Below are 15,719 nucleotides of genomic sequence, written 5' to 3'. Positions count from 1 at the left end.
ACAGAAATCATGTTACTTAGGTTTCTTCTGTGAAATCACAGTGTAATTTGAAGTCATCTTGTTGGAGACAACTTTGATACCCTCGCTCAGTGCTCAGTGTCAGACTAACAAGCATGTTACAGATAATCTCCAAGCAGATCCTACGGTGCCGTATGAGATAGTATAAAAGTCAAACGGTGTCTGTTTGACTCCTTTTGGCCGGCTATGCTCCTTGGCCAGCTTTGATTCTATCTCTAACTCTGAGGCACTGTAGGGTCTGCTTGGAGACTAATCACAGAACGGTATGATGTAAAGTCAAGTATCAGGAAGCAATATTAGTATTATTAGCCTGAATCTGGGTTGTAGAACTTCAACTATCGAAGTTGAATTTTTTGGTACTTTTCTAAGTTTAAGATGAATCAACTTTATTCCATTCCATACCAAACTTCAAGGAGCAAATATTTGATGCCACAGTTGCACAAGGACAACATGAAGTTAAATTTTTGTGGGTTAACATTATTTAGGAAATCCCAGCGCTGCTTGTTTTTGCACAGTTTTAACTGCTCAAAGTATGAAATACTGATGTAAATGTGGAAGTTTAGTTGATTTTCCTATATACAGAATGTCCAAAAGTCATTCTGGCTAAGGAGCTTGTGAGCAGTTCAGAACCATGCTGAGCCAATGGAGATCCACCACGGGGGTTAATATAGGTCATTACCCTATGTAAGCAACCTGATTGGCTGGATGATACCATTGAAAAGTAGGGATAAAGGGGCACCAAGTCAACGATAGATATGATGACTGTTCCAAAGAAAAAAATTATTATAATGATGTATGAAAGATGACGATAATTGGTTTGCTTTCTTTAATACTTGGATGCACAGTTTTATGTTCTATTCTAACGTTATGTATGAAGTGAGGTCATTGTACTCCCTGTATATGAGTAGGCATGTCGGAGGTGACATCACATATTCGCTAACTTGTGAAGGCATGTCTGGGACAGCCATGGGCAGGTAGAAAACCCAGTGGGCGGGTCTGCTAACAGTATATAAAGGTGATGGTGTAAGTGAGACTAACACTTCTTGCTTCTGCATTGGAGCTGAAGTCTGAAGCTATCTCACATATTACATTGTGTGAGAATCATGATGAGGAAAAGGACACCAGGTATGACTTGAATAACATTTAATTCTAACATTACTTGCTGAGTTTATGCTGTACAGGTGCGCTGTAACTAGATGATGATATTGTAACTGTTCTCTGCTGATAGTTCTTTGGTATCCATTCATAGATAATCTTCGCTGACCAGTTGTTTTTTTAGGTCTCACTTCCAAAAAATGTTAAAAGGTTCCAAAACCAAGGTATAAAGGTCACCCACCTCTGGACTATTTGTTCACCGCCTGATGTCTTGTTTGCTTACAATCTGTCACGCCCTGCTCACAAGGTTCTGAATTTTTGCTTCAGCATCCTGAATATATTTGGCATTGTCATCTTTTCTAGATGCAGAATGTTTCAGTTTCAGGCTTTCTATATCTCAAAATTAACATCAATTTTGTCAACTATCATCTTCAAACTATGAGGGATGAGACAATTGAAAGCATTGAAATGGGTTCAGAACGTATCATTTCAGAAACTATGAGATAAGGGGATTTATCTCGCTGCTGTGGCGGTTGATTGAGTGTAGCATAGTTAAGCTATCTGCTGTCGTTATCGTCAATGACAACGACATAGTCATACACTGCACCTTGGGGATTAAGCCTTTTTGTCCATCCCTATCTCATCCATTTAGCTTTGCAGCCCATTTTTTTATTCGGATATAGTCGACAAAATCTTCTAGTTTCCTGTATTATGAAGAAGAAGTTAAGTACACTTTTAAAAGAGGTAGGAAGTATGGGTAAAGGGATCTTTGGCAAAAACCTGATTGTCACTGAATTGCTTCATGTGTAATCATGTAAGGCATGTAAGTAACCTTTCTTTTCCTGTACATGGACACTTGTATTTCTGTCCTTTTAGGATTTTTTTGTATGTAGTACACAGGGACATCTTCACTTCGTTAAACCTTAGATATTGGTTATTGGTCATTCGGTGACAACTGCTTGCAGGACTTTTATCTCTGACTGTTTTCAATCTTTTTGTCTATCAGTTGCAAACATGGATCTCAGCAAGAAGAAGTCTACTGATGGACTTGAAGCAAAGAGTTCTGTAAGTCACTACACAGTGTAGTTCCTTACCTTTGATATTTCTGCACTCGTGTACAAACTTTAAAAACTTGAATGCATAAAGCATCGCTGATGATAAAGTCTTATGGTGTTGTTTTTGTTAATTCACTTGTTTTAGACACATAAACGAGGTGTCACAGATTCGGCTACTGATGGTCCAGCAAAGAGACTGAGAACAAACCCGCCAAAAGTGGAGCCCTTTTACACCCTCGGGGTCAAAGAGGAGGAGGTCGCTCAGCCGTCTACTTCCAAGGCTTCAACTGGTGTAATAAACAAGATATTGTACTTCTACAGAGGGGAGTACATTGCTGTCAGGAATGATGAAGGTAAGATATGCCAGACTTTAACTGAGAAGGTCTTTTAACTTAGAGGCTGAAACAAGTCTTTCATGATATGGTACAATAATATGCAGCATAATAAGGCAACTGTGATTATAACTTTGATAGCCTACATGAGTCAGGACTAACCTTTCATGTCTCTGTGCTTTGAAATGTTACATTTGTAAACATTACATTATTAATGGAGTAGTTAATGTAAGCAATTACTAATGATGTCTGTACAATAATGGCTATTACGTATTGTCAATATCTATGCTCTACAGGCTCATTTTACCTTTGTGAGGCATCTCAAAACATCTACAACACCTCCAAGACCTTTAAGGTCCGATGGCTGGAGATAGAAGATGCACCAAACATCTACCGAAAATCTTACTATGACAACATTGAGCTGGAGTCCATCATTACTCATGTCAAACTTCAGCGAATGGAAAAGGACAAGTATGTCCTGCCACAGGTGATCCACCTTCCCTCTCAGATCTTTATATCGACATGTGATAATTCATTATTCTTGCTACAGATAGAGTAACTGGTCATGAAATCTATTAGATATAAAGAATATTTGTGGTATTGTTACAGGCAGAAATCCTTAAGACACAGAAGATTCTGCGGCGGGCAATCATAGGGATTGCTGAGGATGATGACGATGTAGTCATGGATGTTAAAGAAGGTAGGAAGTAGATAAAAGATTCTAGCTGTTGCCAAAGATGTCTATAGTCTATGGAACTGGCCTTATCAGCTCAACATTATGGTAGGTGAATCCTATTCAAACAAACACATGATTACAGAGAATTCTTTATGATGTCATTTTTGTGGTTGATTTTATTTTGTCAAATCATAGTGAATATATTTTGATTTACATTTGGCAGTCATCAAAACATACAATACATATGATACCAGTTATGTGGCTTTTTTACCACTTATAATTAGTACAGTTGATGTTGTAAACTTCAATGAAGAGTAAATGTATCTCTAAAAATAGATGTTATCATACATGATGGTAAAACTAGGAATTTGCACCTTTAGTCTGATGTTATCGCCCATGATGTGTAACGTTAAAATAAATATATATTTTTTTGTTGACAACAGAAGAAGAAGATGAGACTGTTGCTCCAAAAAAGACTCGTGTCAAGGCCAAGTTGAAGGCTAAGAAAACCAAGGCACCCATCCGGGCTAGATCGAAGAAAGTGGCACCCCCTGTTGTGAAAAGAGGAAAGGCAGCTGTGAAGAGGGCCATAGCCAAAGTTACCAAGAAGGGAAAAAGTGCTGCCAAGAAAGGTAATATTCCTCTCATTGCTGATGACAAATAGCTCACATCAGAGAATGGCATCCATCACTCAAATGTTATGCTGATGTAAGTCATGATGAGTTTTGGTCCTTAACATTGAATATTTTGTCCCTACAGGAAAATCCAGCAAAGCTCCTGTAAAAATGACAGCTGCCATGATAAAAGAGGAGTTGTTGAAGAAGCTTGGTAAGGGAGGACCTCTGCAGGGTCCTGATAAAAAGTTGACCCCAAGGCCAGACATGAAGGTGCCAGAAAGGGACCCATCTTTTGAGGAGAGGTTAGTGGTACATATGGCTCTTACTGGTGAAGATGTTGTGGAAAATTTTGAAAAATATCATAACAAAGTAAGGCTTACGTACAATTCTATTAAAACCCAGCACAGAAATTGGGAAAAAAGGAGAAAAAATGTGAATAGGCTGCATTGTTGAATATTTTAAAAGTAACGGTCTGCAAATGTGTTCATATAAATAATGGAATTAACATCCATTGGCATAATACCGGTCGGTTTACTGCAATTTCTCAAGCAATGCTAATTTGGCAAATGATCAACGCATCATTTTCTCCAGTTACATGTTGCTGTTACAGCTTACGTTTGCCACTTCTTCTGTGTAAATTATTTTGTCTCTGTGGTCCTGCTAAAAACATAATATCGTAATTGGAACACACCGCGGAATTGCACGGAGAACGGGCGCGTGGTTGGAAGGGGGTGCACTATACCGGTCGAACGAAACACGGCACAATTAACTGCCGCTATGTACCTTTATTCATCCTCTGTTGTTCCTTTCTTTCCTGTTAGTAGTTGCACAAAACAAAAATCTGCATGAGCATACAAAAAGTCATGAGAAAATGGGCGTATACTGACAAGAATTTTCATTTAATTTTGGTCCGTCACAACCGCTATGACGTAAAACTTTACTGCTGGCCGTAGCATTAAAAATGGCGGGAAAATGGCGGCGTACGTTCAATTTGACCCATTCAGTCGTAGATCCGGGCTATTATGCAACGGTTCCTCACACTTTTACACGAGTTGTAGGTCACCAAAAGAAATTCAAGATTGCTGTTGAATCATGCTCGTCTTGTGCCGTGAGCACATGTGATTATTATCTACAAATCTGGCGATGAACGTGACAGTGTGTTTGTCCCACGACGAGCTCGCCTGCCCCGAAAATGACCTGAAAACTTTTGGCCTTGTTGTCTTCGAATGCATTGTTATCGATGCTTTGTAAATTATGTATTGGACACCTAGATGTCTGAAGTGTGCATACCTCAGAAATAACTATTGTTGCATGTGTAGATCTCTTTAAGTTCCACTATTTTTAATCGACCGGTATAAGGCTTATGACCGGTATTATGCCAATGCATGTTACCACTTTTCAGCAATACTGTACAGTTTTTGTTTGCAAGGTTGCAGACAAATTATTGACATGTTTGACAATTCACAGGAATACATTAATTTTGCTATCACATGGGTATGGAAAGGGGAGGGATGGAAGGAAGGATGGGTCTAATTATAAAGTAGACAAGTATGTTTCTTTACCACAGTTCATGGTGCATTACATTTTAACTATTCATTCTATCAGTCATCCATTCATGTAAAGGTTGAGTTAAACTTTGTATTCCCTAAAATGTTCTATTCTTCCCAACAGATCCACACCACCACATCTGCTGCCCCACAAGCAGAGTATCAGAGCTGTCCTTCTCAATGACATGAAACTACTGCGATCTCTTATTGCAGACACAGAGAACATTCCAACGGTAAGACATTATCTGTTCAATAATGTGCCCAATATCATGCACAGTGATTTGTTATGTTTGTGTGCCTGCTTAAAATTTGCCATCTACTTAATTAGATGTATCTTTGTTCATTTCCTTAGGTATATGATGCACAGAGATCTGTTGACGTGCCGGTAGATGCAGTAATGTATGCCATCCGCAGCAGGAATAAGGAGGCCATCAAGTTGTTTGGAGACTACCTGAAGAAGACTCAGGAGCCTCGTTGCAGCAGACCATACAGCCTTCTCAAACACCAGGAGACTGGCAGGTACCATGGACATTAGTCAAACTACTAAGGAAGTTATCTAATTCTAGCATGAGGATTTAAAGAATGATTTGTTGTACAACTTGAATGGGAAATAGGTCTAAGACTTGAGTCATCATCGCTGTATCATTTGTCAAACATACATGAAAGAGTCACAAACAGTTCCTAAAGTTTTTCTTGTTTAGTATGTTGGAGTTTATAGTAGACATACAGTGGCGGCAGCACAGGGGGGGGGGGCGCTGAAACCTTGTGTATTTTTTTGATGATGAAAATTCTATTTAATCAAGTCAGTCTACAAAATTTACCCCTGAAAATGCGAGAAATGGCGTTTCAGAGAGTCATGATTTCAAAATTTTGCCAGACCTCCCTTGTGACGCTTTGCGTCTTCGGCGCAGGACAATATGTTGCGGGAGCGTCGCTCTCAAAAACCTTTTAAACTAATAGAAATTTTATCATCGTATTTAGCTTACTTTCCAAGCAAAATGTGCTTCTCAAATGCAGGAAATGACGTTTCAGATGGTCAAGATTTCAAAATTTTCTCTGCACCTCCCTAGCAATGGCTTGCGCCTCCCACAGCGCTCAAAGCGACGTGGTGAAAATTTGTGGATGCCCTCAAACATGAGATCTCTTTCTTTGAAAAGAATGGTATCAGATTTAGCATAGTCTGCCAGCAAAATTTGTCCCTCAAAATACAGAAAATGCCGTTTCAGAGGGTCCAGATATCAAAATTTCCTCAGACCAACCTTGCAATGGCTCACACCTTCGGCATTCACTACAAAGAAATCTGTTTGGTGGAGTATTAGACTTACACTGGTGTTTTAAAATCCTACAACGCTAACTGCACCTGTGTGATTGGCTGTAAAACTTGGTAGAAAATACTATAAACTCTTTTCTACTTCACTCTTGTCATTTTCTTCCACCTGCAAGCGCCAAAACGTGTGAATGCCTGATAAAGTAATCTGTTAATTTTCTAATCGGTCCAACATCCGGTCCAACATCCGGTCCACCTAATTTTTTCAGGTACAGTTTTTCTGGACTGGTCCAATAAAAAAAACGGTTTTGTACCAGTACGTTGTACCGATACCCAGCCCTAGGTATCACCCTTGCAACCATGTGTCTTTCTAACGGAATTGCCATCAAACTTAGCTAAGTCTGGCAGCAAAACTTGCCCCTCAAATTGCAGGAAATGGCATTTTAGAGGGTCAAGATTTGAAATTTTCTGGGGGGAACCATGCCCCCGGACCCCCCCTGGATTGTCGGCGCTACAGGTTCGTCCCCCCACACTGGTCATGCATTTGTATCTGACAATGAATCTATCTCACTTACCACAGATATAACTGGTACTCCCTTGGTCATGCTGTACGGAACATTTCTATGAGCAGAGGAAGTAAGGAAGGGAACAATGCTTTCACAAAGGTATGGTAGCTGTAAATTTTCTTTAATCAATAGATTAATCATTAAAGTTGTAATGACTCAGCGGGTGGTCTTCTGTTCGTAACAAGGCAGACCTTGATGGATGCTAAATACATTCCAGCGGCCCAGTATCCTTTTGTTGTCTATGAATTCCTGACCCTTTGAGTGTCACTCCTCAGTTCTTGCAGTTCTATGATCGCATGCCCAATCATTTCATTGACTTTTCCATATGTAGAGAAGTCGAAACGAGAGGGAGGGCTGTTACTCGGTCGAAAATGACGACAGACACTCAATGTTTGCCGTTGCCGAGAAACGATCTTTATTCCGTACTGTCACATCCTCTCCTCACTGTGTCTCAACTGTGAACTGAGCCCTGATCCCGGTGTTCCTTCTTTTTATCTCCTAGCTGGGTGCTGACGTAAACAAAACAAATTCCTACCACATGTACTTGACAGGTCATTAATTAACTGTGATCTTCCCTTTCTTCTCCCTTATCTCCTCTATTGTCAAGAGAAATACAAGATGATCAGTGATCATCAGTTTCTGTGGATTTCTTGGAATCCTCAGTCTGAATTAACATATGGCAAACATGCACTCTGTTACACATATAAAGTTTAATTTTCTTCTTTCAACTTAAACTTTCAGGGATTCAGATTATGCATTAGTGGCCAAATGTGTCTAAGAGCACTTGCTGCATGCCCAGGTATTGTTGCATGAACAGGTAGCACTTCTAATAAAAGGTTATAATCTTGCTTTGTCTGTGGTGTCTTAATATGTATCCACAATTGTGTGTCATTTATCATAGGACATTGATGATGCTATAGACGATTATACTCAGACGTATGCAAAAGAGCTTTTGAAGACAGGAGGACCAAAAGATCTTCTAGACATCTGCATCACTGTAATACCAGGCTTCAAGGTACAAAATGTACAAAAGACAAAGTTAATATAACATCTTTCTTGTTAGTGGCATTGTATCATGGTATAGATTGTTTGTATATTACGGTGGATAACATATCCCAGCATGTGCCAGTGAGATATTAAACAGTTATTAAATCAGAAAGTAGATATTTTGATGCTTAAGTATACAGTAATATGTTTTTGTGAATTAAATTTTTGTGTGCATATTCTCTAAGGCCCTTTGAAAGATATTGAGCTGTACATGGTTAGGTTGCAGACTAATGTTTCCAAATGTTCCCTGTTCCTGACAGGATGAACTGTTTGACAACATCCATCTAGCAATCCGAGCAGGCCACAGGAAGCTAGCTGGGAAACTGATAGAGATGGCAGAAAAGGGAGGAGGCTATGGCTTCAACCAGCTACATAAGGAGGTAAACGTCTAGTTAGAAATCAATATATTTTATCTTGTTTCTAGACTTATTTTGTGCACTCTTCAAGCAAATTGAAGTGAACAAAAGCATATTTCTTTTGCTACAGGTTCTGCTGTTTGATAAACAGGAGCTGACCACCTTCAGGGCTGTGTCTGTGAAAAAGAAGCCGTATGGAAACCAAGTGGTAAGATAATGTTTTGTCTTGTAATGTCTAAAAATGTTAATGAATCAGACATGGTTTTATGTATGACATAGACAACCTTGTCAAATACCTGGACTGCACATAGCACCTGAAGCCTCCCTCAGCCAAGGGAGTTCCTCATTCAGGAGTGATCCTGGGATGATGATGATGATGATGGTGGTGTGGCCTTTGATTAAAACACACGGTATCAGTGAAATGTGAGTACCAGAACCTCTAATTCAAGTTGCTGCATTTGGTTTGCATAATAAAGTTTCTATAAGCATTCAATCCTTCTGAAATTCTTGCTGTGGTATCCTCCTCTTTCATAGATAACACCTCTGCACTGTGCAGCCATCAACCCAAACCCCAAGTACCTCCAGAAGCTGTTGGCTGTATGTCCTGAGTTTGGCTTGACGGACAGGACTGGAAGGAAACCTATTCATTATGCTGCTGCATGTGAGGGTTCAGGACCACTGGAATTCCTGTTGTCAAGGTACTGAAATTTACTGTTAAGTAGGTCTTCCCTATTTCTTTTTTTGCTTCAAGTCAATTTAATGAACGAAATTGTAAGTATATACTGACCACATGAGTCAATAGTCAGAAAAATAAGACAGAGGAAGGAGACATAAAATTGTTCATTTCCTTTAGATTCAGTGCATTTTAAGAATTTCCACTCCTGTTGTAGGGGAATGTCTGCAGAGGATGGAGACAACCAAGCAAACACTGCCCTGGTGATTGCAGCAGAAAATGGACGTGCAAACAATGTTGATCTGATCTTAAAGAAACTCAAAGCACAAGCTAAAGATGGTAGGTTCTTTAGGTTAGGTGTCATCAATGACTTGACTGAATAAACCAAAAATTTATATAATTAACAATTGTGCAGTTCACATTTGATGTATTAGTATGAATTGCCTCATGTTGGAGTGAATGCTATGATCGTTCTCTGTGTTTATACTGTGTATTGCAGCAAGTGTGAGTCTTTTCTTAATTGATGGTTGTTGATGTTGTAAATATCATGAACAGCTGGAGATGATACAGATGCAAAGGCAGCCTACATCAGCCTGATACAGCGGGCTAACAGACAGAGCTTTGCAGCTATCCACCTGGCAGCTCAGGGGGGACATGGGGTGAGTCAAACTAGCTGTGTTTTTACAACACACAGAAATTGCATTAAGTTTAGTGTAAACTGCCACTCAGTATGGCTGAAAGTTTTTTTCAATTGATCAGCTAATTACAAATGATGATGAGATACTGTTGAGTAACACTATGTATTGAGGTCATCAATTATGCTGCATTCACACTTCTACATCTTTTATTGCTGCTTCAGAATGTAGCGAAGATTCTTCACAAACATGGAGCAAACCTGGACCAGCCCCTGAGTGCAGGCAAGAACAAGATGACTCCCCTGATGCTGGCTTCAGCCCAGGGACACCTGGGGACAGTGAAGGTGCTGGTGGAGATAGGAGCAACCGTTGAGAAAAGAGGTAATAACTACAATGACAATGTAATAAATGTCCTTCAGTGCATTTTTTCTGTATCGTCAAAGAAATACATGCTTAACATGCTTGAGTGAATGAGAAGCAAGACACCTGTGCTGAAGTGCTATGTTTTGTTTGGCCGATTGTAGACAAGCTGAAGCGTACAGCTCTGACCCATGCTGCCATGAATGGTCACTACCCTGTCATGGCCTTCCTCCTGCGGATGGGAGCTGACCCCAACAGTGTGGACACCTCTGGGAACAGTGTGGCCCACTATGCTGCTGGATATGGGTGGTGGCACTGCCTGAAGCTGCTGCTGAAGGTTGGAGCTGATCCCAACAAGCCCAACGACTGGAAGGTTGGCAAGATTACTAGTAGTATCTTTCCTTAACTTAGTTGTCACTGAGGTTATAGGTATAAACATGTTAGAGCACAGAGTCGTCCTAGTAAACATGCCTCTGTTCTCCCAGGTAACACCTGTAGGTATCGCAGTCCTGAAGGGAAATGCAGACTGTGCTGACCTGCTGTTGGACCTCAAGGGTCCAGATGGCCAGCCACTCGCTGATGTCAACTTTAAAGATGAAAAAGGTTGGTTTGGTTGGACATTACATTTTTTTTTACAAAAGCTAAGTTGAAACTAGCATTGACCTTAGTAAACAGGCTCATTGCTTTAACATAACCTTCTCTGGTCGTCAGGTTTGACGTTGGTTGCAATGCTGGCGGCCAGTCCGCTGTCCACCGGCCTGCCCCAGCAGATCCGCTACCTGATCAAGAGGAACGCTGACATCACCATCCCTGATCTGGAGGGGTGGACGCCGGTAGGGTTTCTCTTACAACTACTCCATTACATTATCGTGGGGTGGCTCTTTATTGCACTAAGGGCTTACTTAAGAATAAGATTTAGTGCAAAAATGTTGGATATGTGATGAATTTTAAAATTGTCCATAGCCTATGTTCTCATACTATTGTGCTCAGATTGCACTCATCAAGTTTTTTATAGGCTGTGACACTAATACCTCATCATCATGGGAAATATCTCACTTGCTGCTTTTCACCTCATATAGTTTCATATTTAATGTTTCCCTGTCCAGCTCCACTACCTGGCCCAGAATCCCATTAAGGCAACATCGTACCGGTATAATGTTAGAGCAGAGGTTGACAAGAGCAAAGCCGACATGAGCCTGGAGATTGCTAACATTCTACTGGACAAGGGTGCAGATCCGTCTGTCACCACAGCAAGTGGAAAGACACCCATCATGTTGGCTATTGAACAGGTTAGTGTCCCACGAAAGATGCTGTGTGATTTTTTTGTTGCATGGTTACAAGTCTGCTATAATGCTACATGTGTGTGTGACAGAAATACTTCTCAATCAACATTTTCTCACTGGGAAGTTCTATCAGGCAAAGAAACATTTTTGTTTGACTACTTAATCTTTGAACCTTTTTCTAGTCCAGTGGAGATGCTGAGGTACCACATAATGTGTTACAGCTGTTCCTTATGTATATGTATGGCATTAGGTTGAAATTGAATATTCTAGAGATTTTGTTTACCTATCATACAAATTGCAATGCATTTGAGGACACCTTGATCATTTTCCTAAACTTAGACAAAGTTAATGGTTTTGCAACTGATTTTTACAGTTCAACGTGGGGTTAGTTCGTCTGTTGGTTAAGCAAGGAGGAACCATATCAGCATCCAGTGCCACTGAGGACAAGGACACCACCCTTCACCTGCTGGCCAAGAACTGTATGCTTGAGGACCTGACTGAAATTCTCAAGATCCTTGTTGAACAGGTGTGTGTTGTGGATTGGTCCTGTCAGATGATGATGACATTATACATCAACTATATAGCATTGTACAGAAGAAGGATTATTTTTGCTGCAAATACTATTTTTTAAGAAAATGAATGTATTTGACCTTTTACAAATAATATAGATATAGATTTATCAATCTACCATTCTGGTAATGATTGTAACATTTTTATGTTGATTGTAGGGTGATGAAGTGAAGGCAGCCCTTATATCTCAGGCCACCCAGGTGAACAACCAGGGCTGCACACCTCTCCTCACCTGCACACAGGCTTATGCAGAGTTTGAGGTGAGTAATGGACAACTTACAAAGTTATATCAGACTGATGATGACTGTCTGTTCCTAGATATTTGAGTATCTGTTCTGCATCACTTTTCAGTACCTTGGACAGTTACATATTTTTCAGCACCTTGGTCAGTAACAATGTCTGCGGCTGTGATTCATCGCTATTTGAGTTTGCCGTTGTCTTATGTACAAAATTTTTATGAACAAATACATGGAATAAATGGTGCAGTAATCACCTTATTGAGTATGTTTGGTGTTGTTTTTACAGTCCCGTGGAATGAAGGACGAGGCCCAAAGGAAGGCCTATGAAAATGGAAGAACTATGATGCAGGTATACGTATATTCAAGTTGCAAGTTTGATCATCACAAAGTACATTTGATTTAGCCTAATGCCAATTGCAGTCAATCCCCCATGAAGTCATTCTTATGTAGTCATCAGGTGTATAATGGCCAATTGTAGAAGACATGATGTCAAGAATGGTAACAGACGGGAGCGATTGACTTAACTGTTTAGGGAACTGTTACTTGTAATTTTTTTCCAATATGTTACGTATATCTTATTTTTCTGTAAACCAAGTTTTGACTTGATCATCACAAAGTTCTCAAAGGGGTAAACTTTGGTGTGTCCTGATGTCTCCAGATGCTGATAGACCTGTGTGGAAGTGACATCGATGCACAGGTCCAAGGGGAGAAGTCCAAGAAAGAGAATGGTCAGTACATCTATCAGCCAGGAATTCTTTGTCAAAGTTGATGTTTCCCACATTATTAAACTGCTACTAGAAGAACTAGAACAACTTGGTTATGCCAGATTGTTTCACCATAAGTATGTTTTATATTAAGTGATCATACAATTTATTTGTATCATCTACCCAGAGAGTGCTGCTGCTGTGCACTTCATGGTGAAGGCCAACGATCCTCTTGCCAAGATTGATGGAGATTGGTCAGAAGCTCCGGGGCTACAGACATTGCTGAAGTACAAACCTAAGGTACCAGTGCTCATGTAACCATCTTTATAAGGTACCAGTCCTCATGTAACCATCCTTATAAGGTACCAGTCCTCATGTCACCATCCTTATAAGGTACCAGTCCTCATGTCACCATCCTTATAAGGTACCAGTCCTCATGTAACCATCCTTATAAGGTACCAGTCCTCATGTCACCATCCTTATAAGGTACCAGTCCTCATGTAACCATCCTTATAAGGTACCAGTCCTCATGTAACCATCCTTATAAGGTACCAGTCCTCATGTCACCATCCTTATAAGGTACCAGTCCTCATGTAACCATCCTTATAAGGTACCAGTCCTCATGTCACCATCCTTATAAGGTACCAGTCCTCATGTAACCATCCTTATAAGGTACCAGTCCTCATGTCACCATCCTTATAAGGTACCAGTCCTCATGTAACCATCCTTATAAGGTACCAGTCCTCATGTAACCATCCTTATAAGGTACCAGTCCTCATGTAACCATCCTTAACACTGGTTACACATCCACTGTGGATGGCTATATGTATGAGTTGTTTTATTGAAAACTGATAGTAGAACCCGTCTGAAACTGTTGGCTTAAACATGTTGAAATCTTGATTATAAAAGCATTGATTTGACACTCACTATATTCTCTGCTGATTGTCTCTGCTATATTCTATAGCTGGATGTCGTTGACAAGAAGGGGCGGTCACCTCTAGTGAGAGCCATCTTACAGAAGAAGACAAAGTGCATAGAACTGTTGGTGAGTCTTTACTTGATCTTTGTTATTTTATTTGTTGATATTTTATCTGTCAGATCCTGTTGATATCATGGCTTGGCAGGATGAAAGGGTAATCATCAAGAGATAGGGGACTGATGTTTCAGATGTCATGTGATATGCTAGTAGTGTATGACATATTCAGTAAAAAGATACATATGATGTATTGAGTGTAAATTACTTTTTCAGGTGGACTCAGGTGCAAATATCAACATGAGATCCTTAGATATGAAAGAGGATGGTATGGCCTACCCAGTACTGCTGGCCACAAGGTAAGGTTTTATGTAGACTGTTGCACAATATAATATACTCTGTTTGCTTCTTCTGTCACTCTAGCAGGCAGGTCTGTTAGGAGTCAGTCACTTTTATGTTGTTGTTTTGGTTGATACATTTGAGCTTAAAGTACTGATAAACAGAGTCATTTCCAGACTCTGTTATTGTCACATTACATCAATTTTAAAGAATCCAAGAAGTAAATTTAGGATCAGAAGATGTGGGTCATTTACTGACAGTATTACACTGTGCAATTTCTTTCCATCATCAGGGAAACTTTTGACACTCATACTTCTAGTCTCTGCAGTTTTTCCTGTTTATGAATTATTGGAATTGAATTCTAATGTGTCATTATCTCCTTTAGATACAAAAGAATTGTTTTTTGCAGATGTTTGATTTGTACAAATGTCTATCCTATAGGCAGAAGCTACAGGGTGTGGTCGCCATGTTGGCCAAGAAGGGGGCAGACATCAACAGTGTAGATGAGAGGGACAAGAGAACTGCCTTGCATGTTGCCGTATCTGGATCCACAAGTAATAATCTTAACATATCAAGCTGTAGGTTTCAACTTATCAAAGGCTTTCATATTATTATTCATCAAAATGGTTGTGCTTGAAACCATTTGGATCATTGTCAGTTATGTTGTATTATATTTGTACCTTCCAAAATTACCTTTTTGATGAAATAATCATCATGGTAATTGTAACATGAACCAGACTGACACAAAGCATGTTGCTTTGACTGTGTAAGAAGTAAAGTCTCATCTTTTCTTTTCAATTCTCAAAGTTACGGAGGTGGAATTTGCTTTTCTGGACACACTGCTTGATGCTGGAGCCGATGTGGATGCAGTGGATGAGAAACAGAGGACCCCTCTGCACATTGCAGTCAATGCCAATAGTGGGAGCACAGATTCTACAGCTGAGGTTAGTCTGAGGCCAAAGGGCCATGAAAAATGTTATTTCTAGCCCTAAAAATATTGGTAAATGGCACAGCACAGTAGATGTAATCACGTGGAATGCTGTTTGTATTCTTTGAATAACTTTTGTTCATACCCCAAGTGTTTAGATACAGTGTATTTGTTAACCATATCCATCCTTGCAGGTTGAAGAAAAGTTGTTGGAAAAAGGAGCTAAACCAGACACGAGGGACATCAGAGGCCGGATACCTCTGCACTATGCATTTGTGAAGATCAAAGAGTAAGGACAGTTCCTGACTCCTTTTGAGAATGGCTTCGCACATTCATGCTTGTTTACTTTTTTGGGGTACAAAGCATCTCCTTTTACAACACTTTCCGAGAATGACGTTGGAAAAATAAAACCAGTGGAGGAACTTAATACTTTTATCAT

General features: G+C 39.9%; 1 protein-coding gene across 1 annotated transcript; it reads left to right on the top strand.

The window, feature by feature from the left end:
- Positions 1-948: 948 nt before the first annotated feature.
- On the top strand, positions 949-15,569 carry LOC118409068 (poly [ADP-ribose] polymerase tankyrase-like; the record flags this gene model as incomplete). The annotated part of the gene is given in 31 exon segments (XM_035809936.1): positions 949-1,143; positions 2,120-2,178; positions 2,314-2,521; positions 2,797-2,987; positions 3,110-3,200; positions 3,620-3,808; positions 3,936-4,095; positions 5,465-5,573; positions 5,693-5,859; positions 7,188-7,272; positions 8,075-8,188; positions 8,481-8,600; positions 8,707-8,784; positions 9,111-9,274; positions 9,467-9,588; positions 9,805-9,908; positions 10,109-10,265; positions 10,409-10,617; positions 10,730-10,847; positions 10,956-11,077; positions 11,351-11,533; positions 11,901-12,053; positions 12,256-12,357; positions 12,623-12,685; positions 12,995-13,064; positions 13,228-13,340; positions 14,005-14,085; positions 14,290-14,372; positions 14,794-14,906; positions 15,160-15,296; positions 15,475-15,569. Coding segments are annotated over 31 exon segments (3,782 nt in total), but the record flags the coding sequence as incomplete, so codon positions are not given.
- Positions 15,570-15,719: the final 150 nt, after the last annotated feature.

This window comes from Branchiostoma floridae, unplaced genomic scaffold (genome assembly GCF_000003815.2).
Source record: "Branchiostoma floridae strain S238N-H82 unplaced genomic scaffold, Bfl_VNyyK Sc7u5tJ_952, whole genome shotgun sequence".
NCBI classification, from domain to species: Eukaryota; Metazoa; Chordata; class Leptocardii; order Amphioxiformes; family Branchiostomatidae; genus Branchiostoma; species Branchiostoma floridae.
The sequence above is the reverse complement of the archived record's forward strand: the minus strand, read 5'-3'. Positions and strand labels throughout refer to the sequence as shown.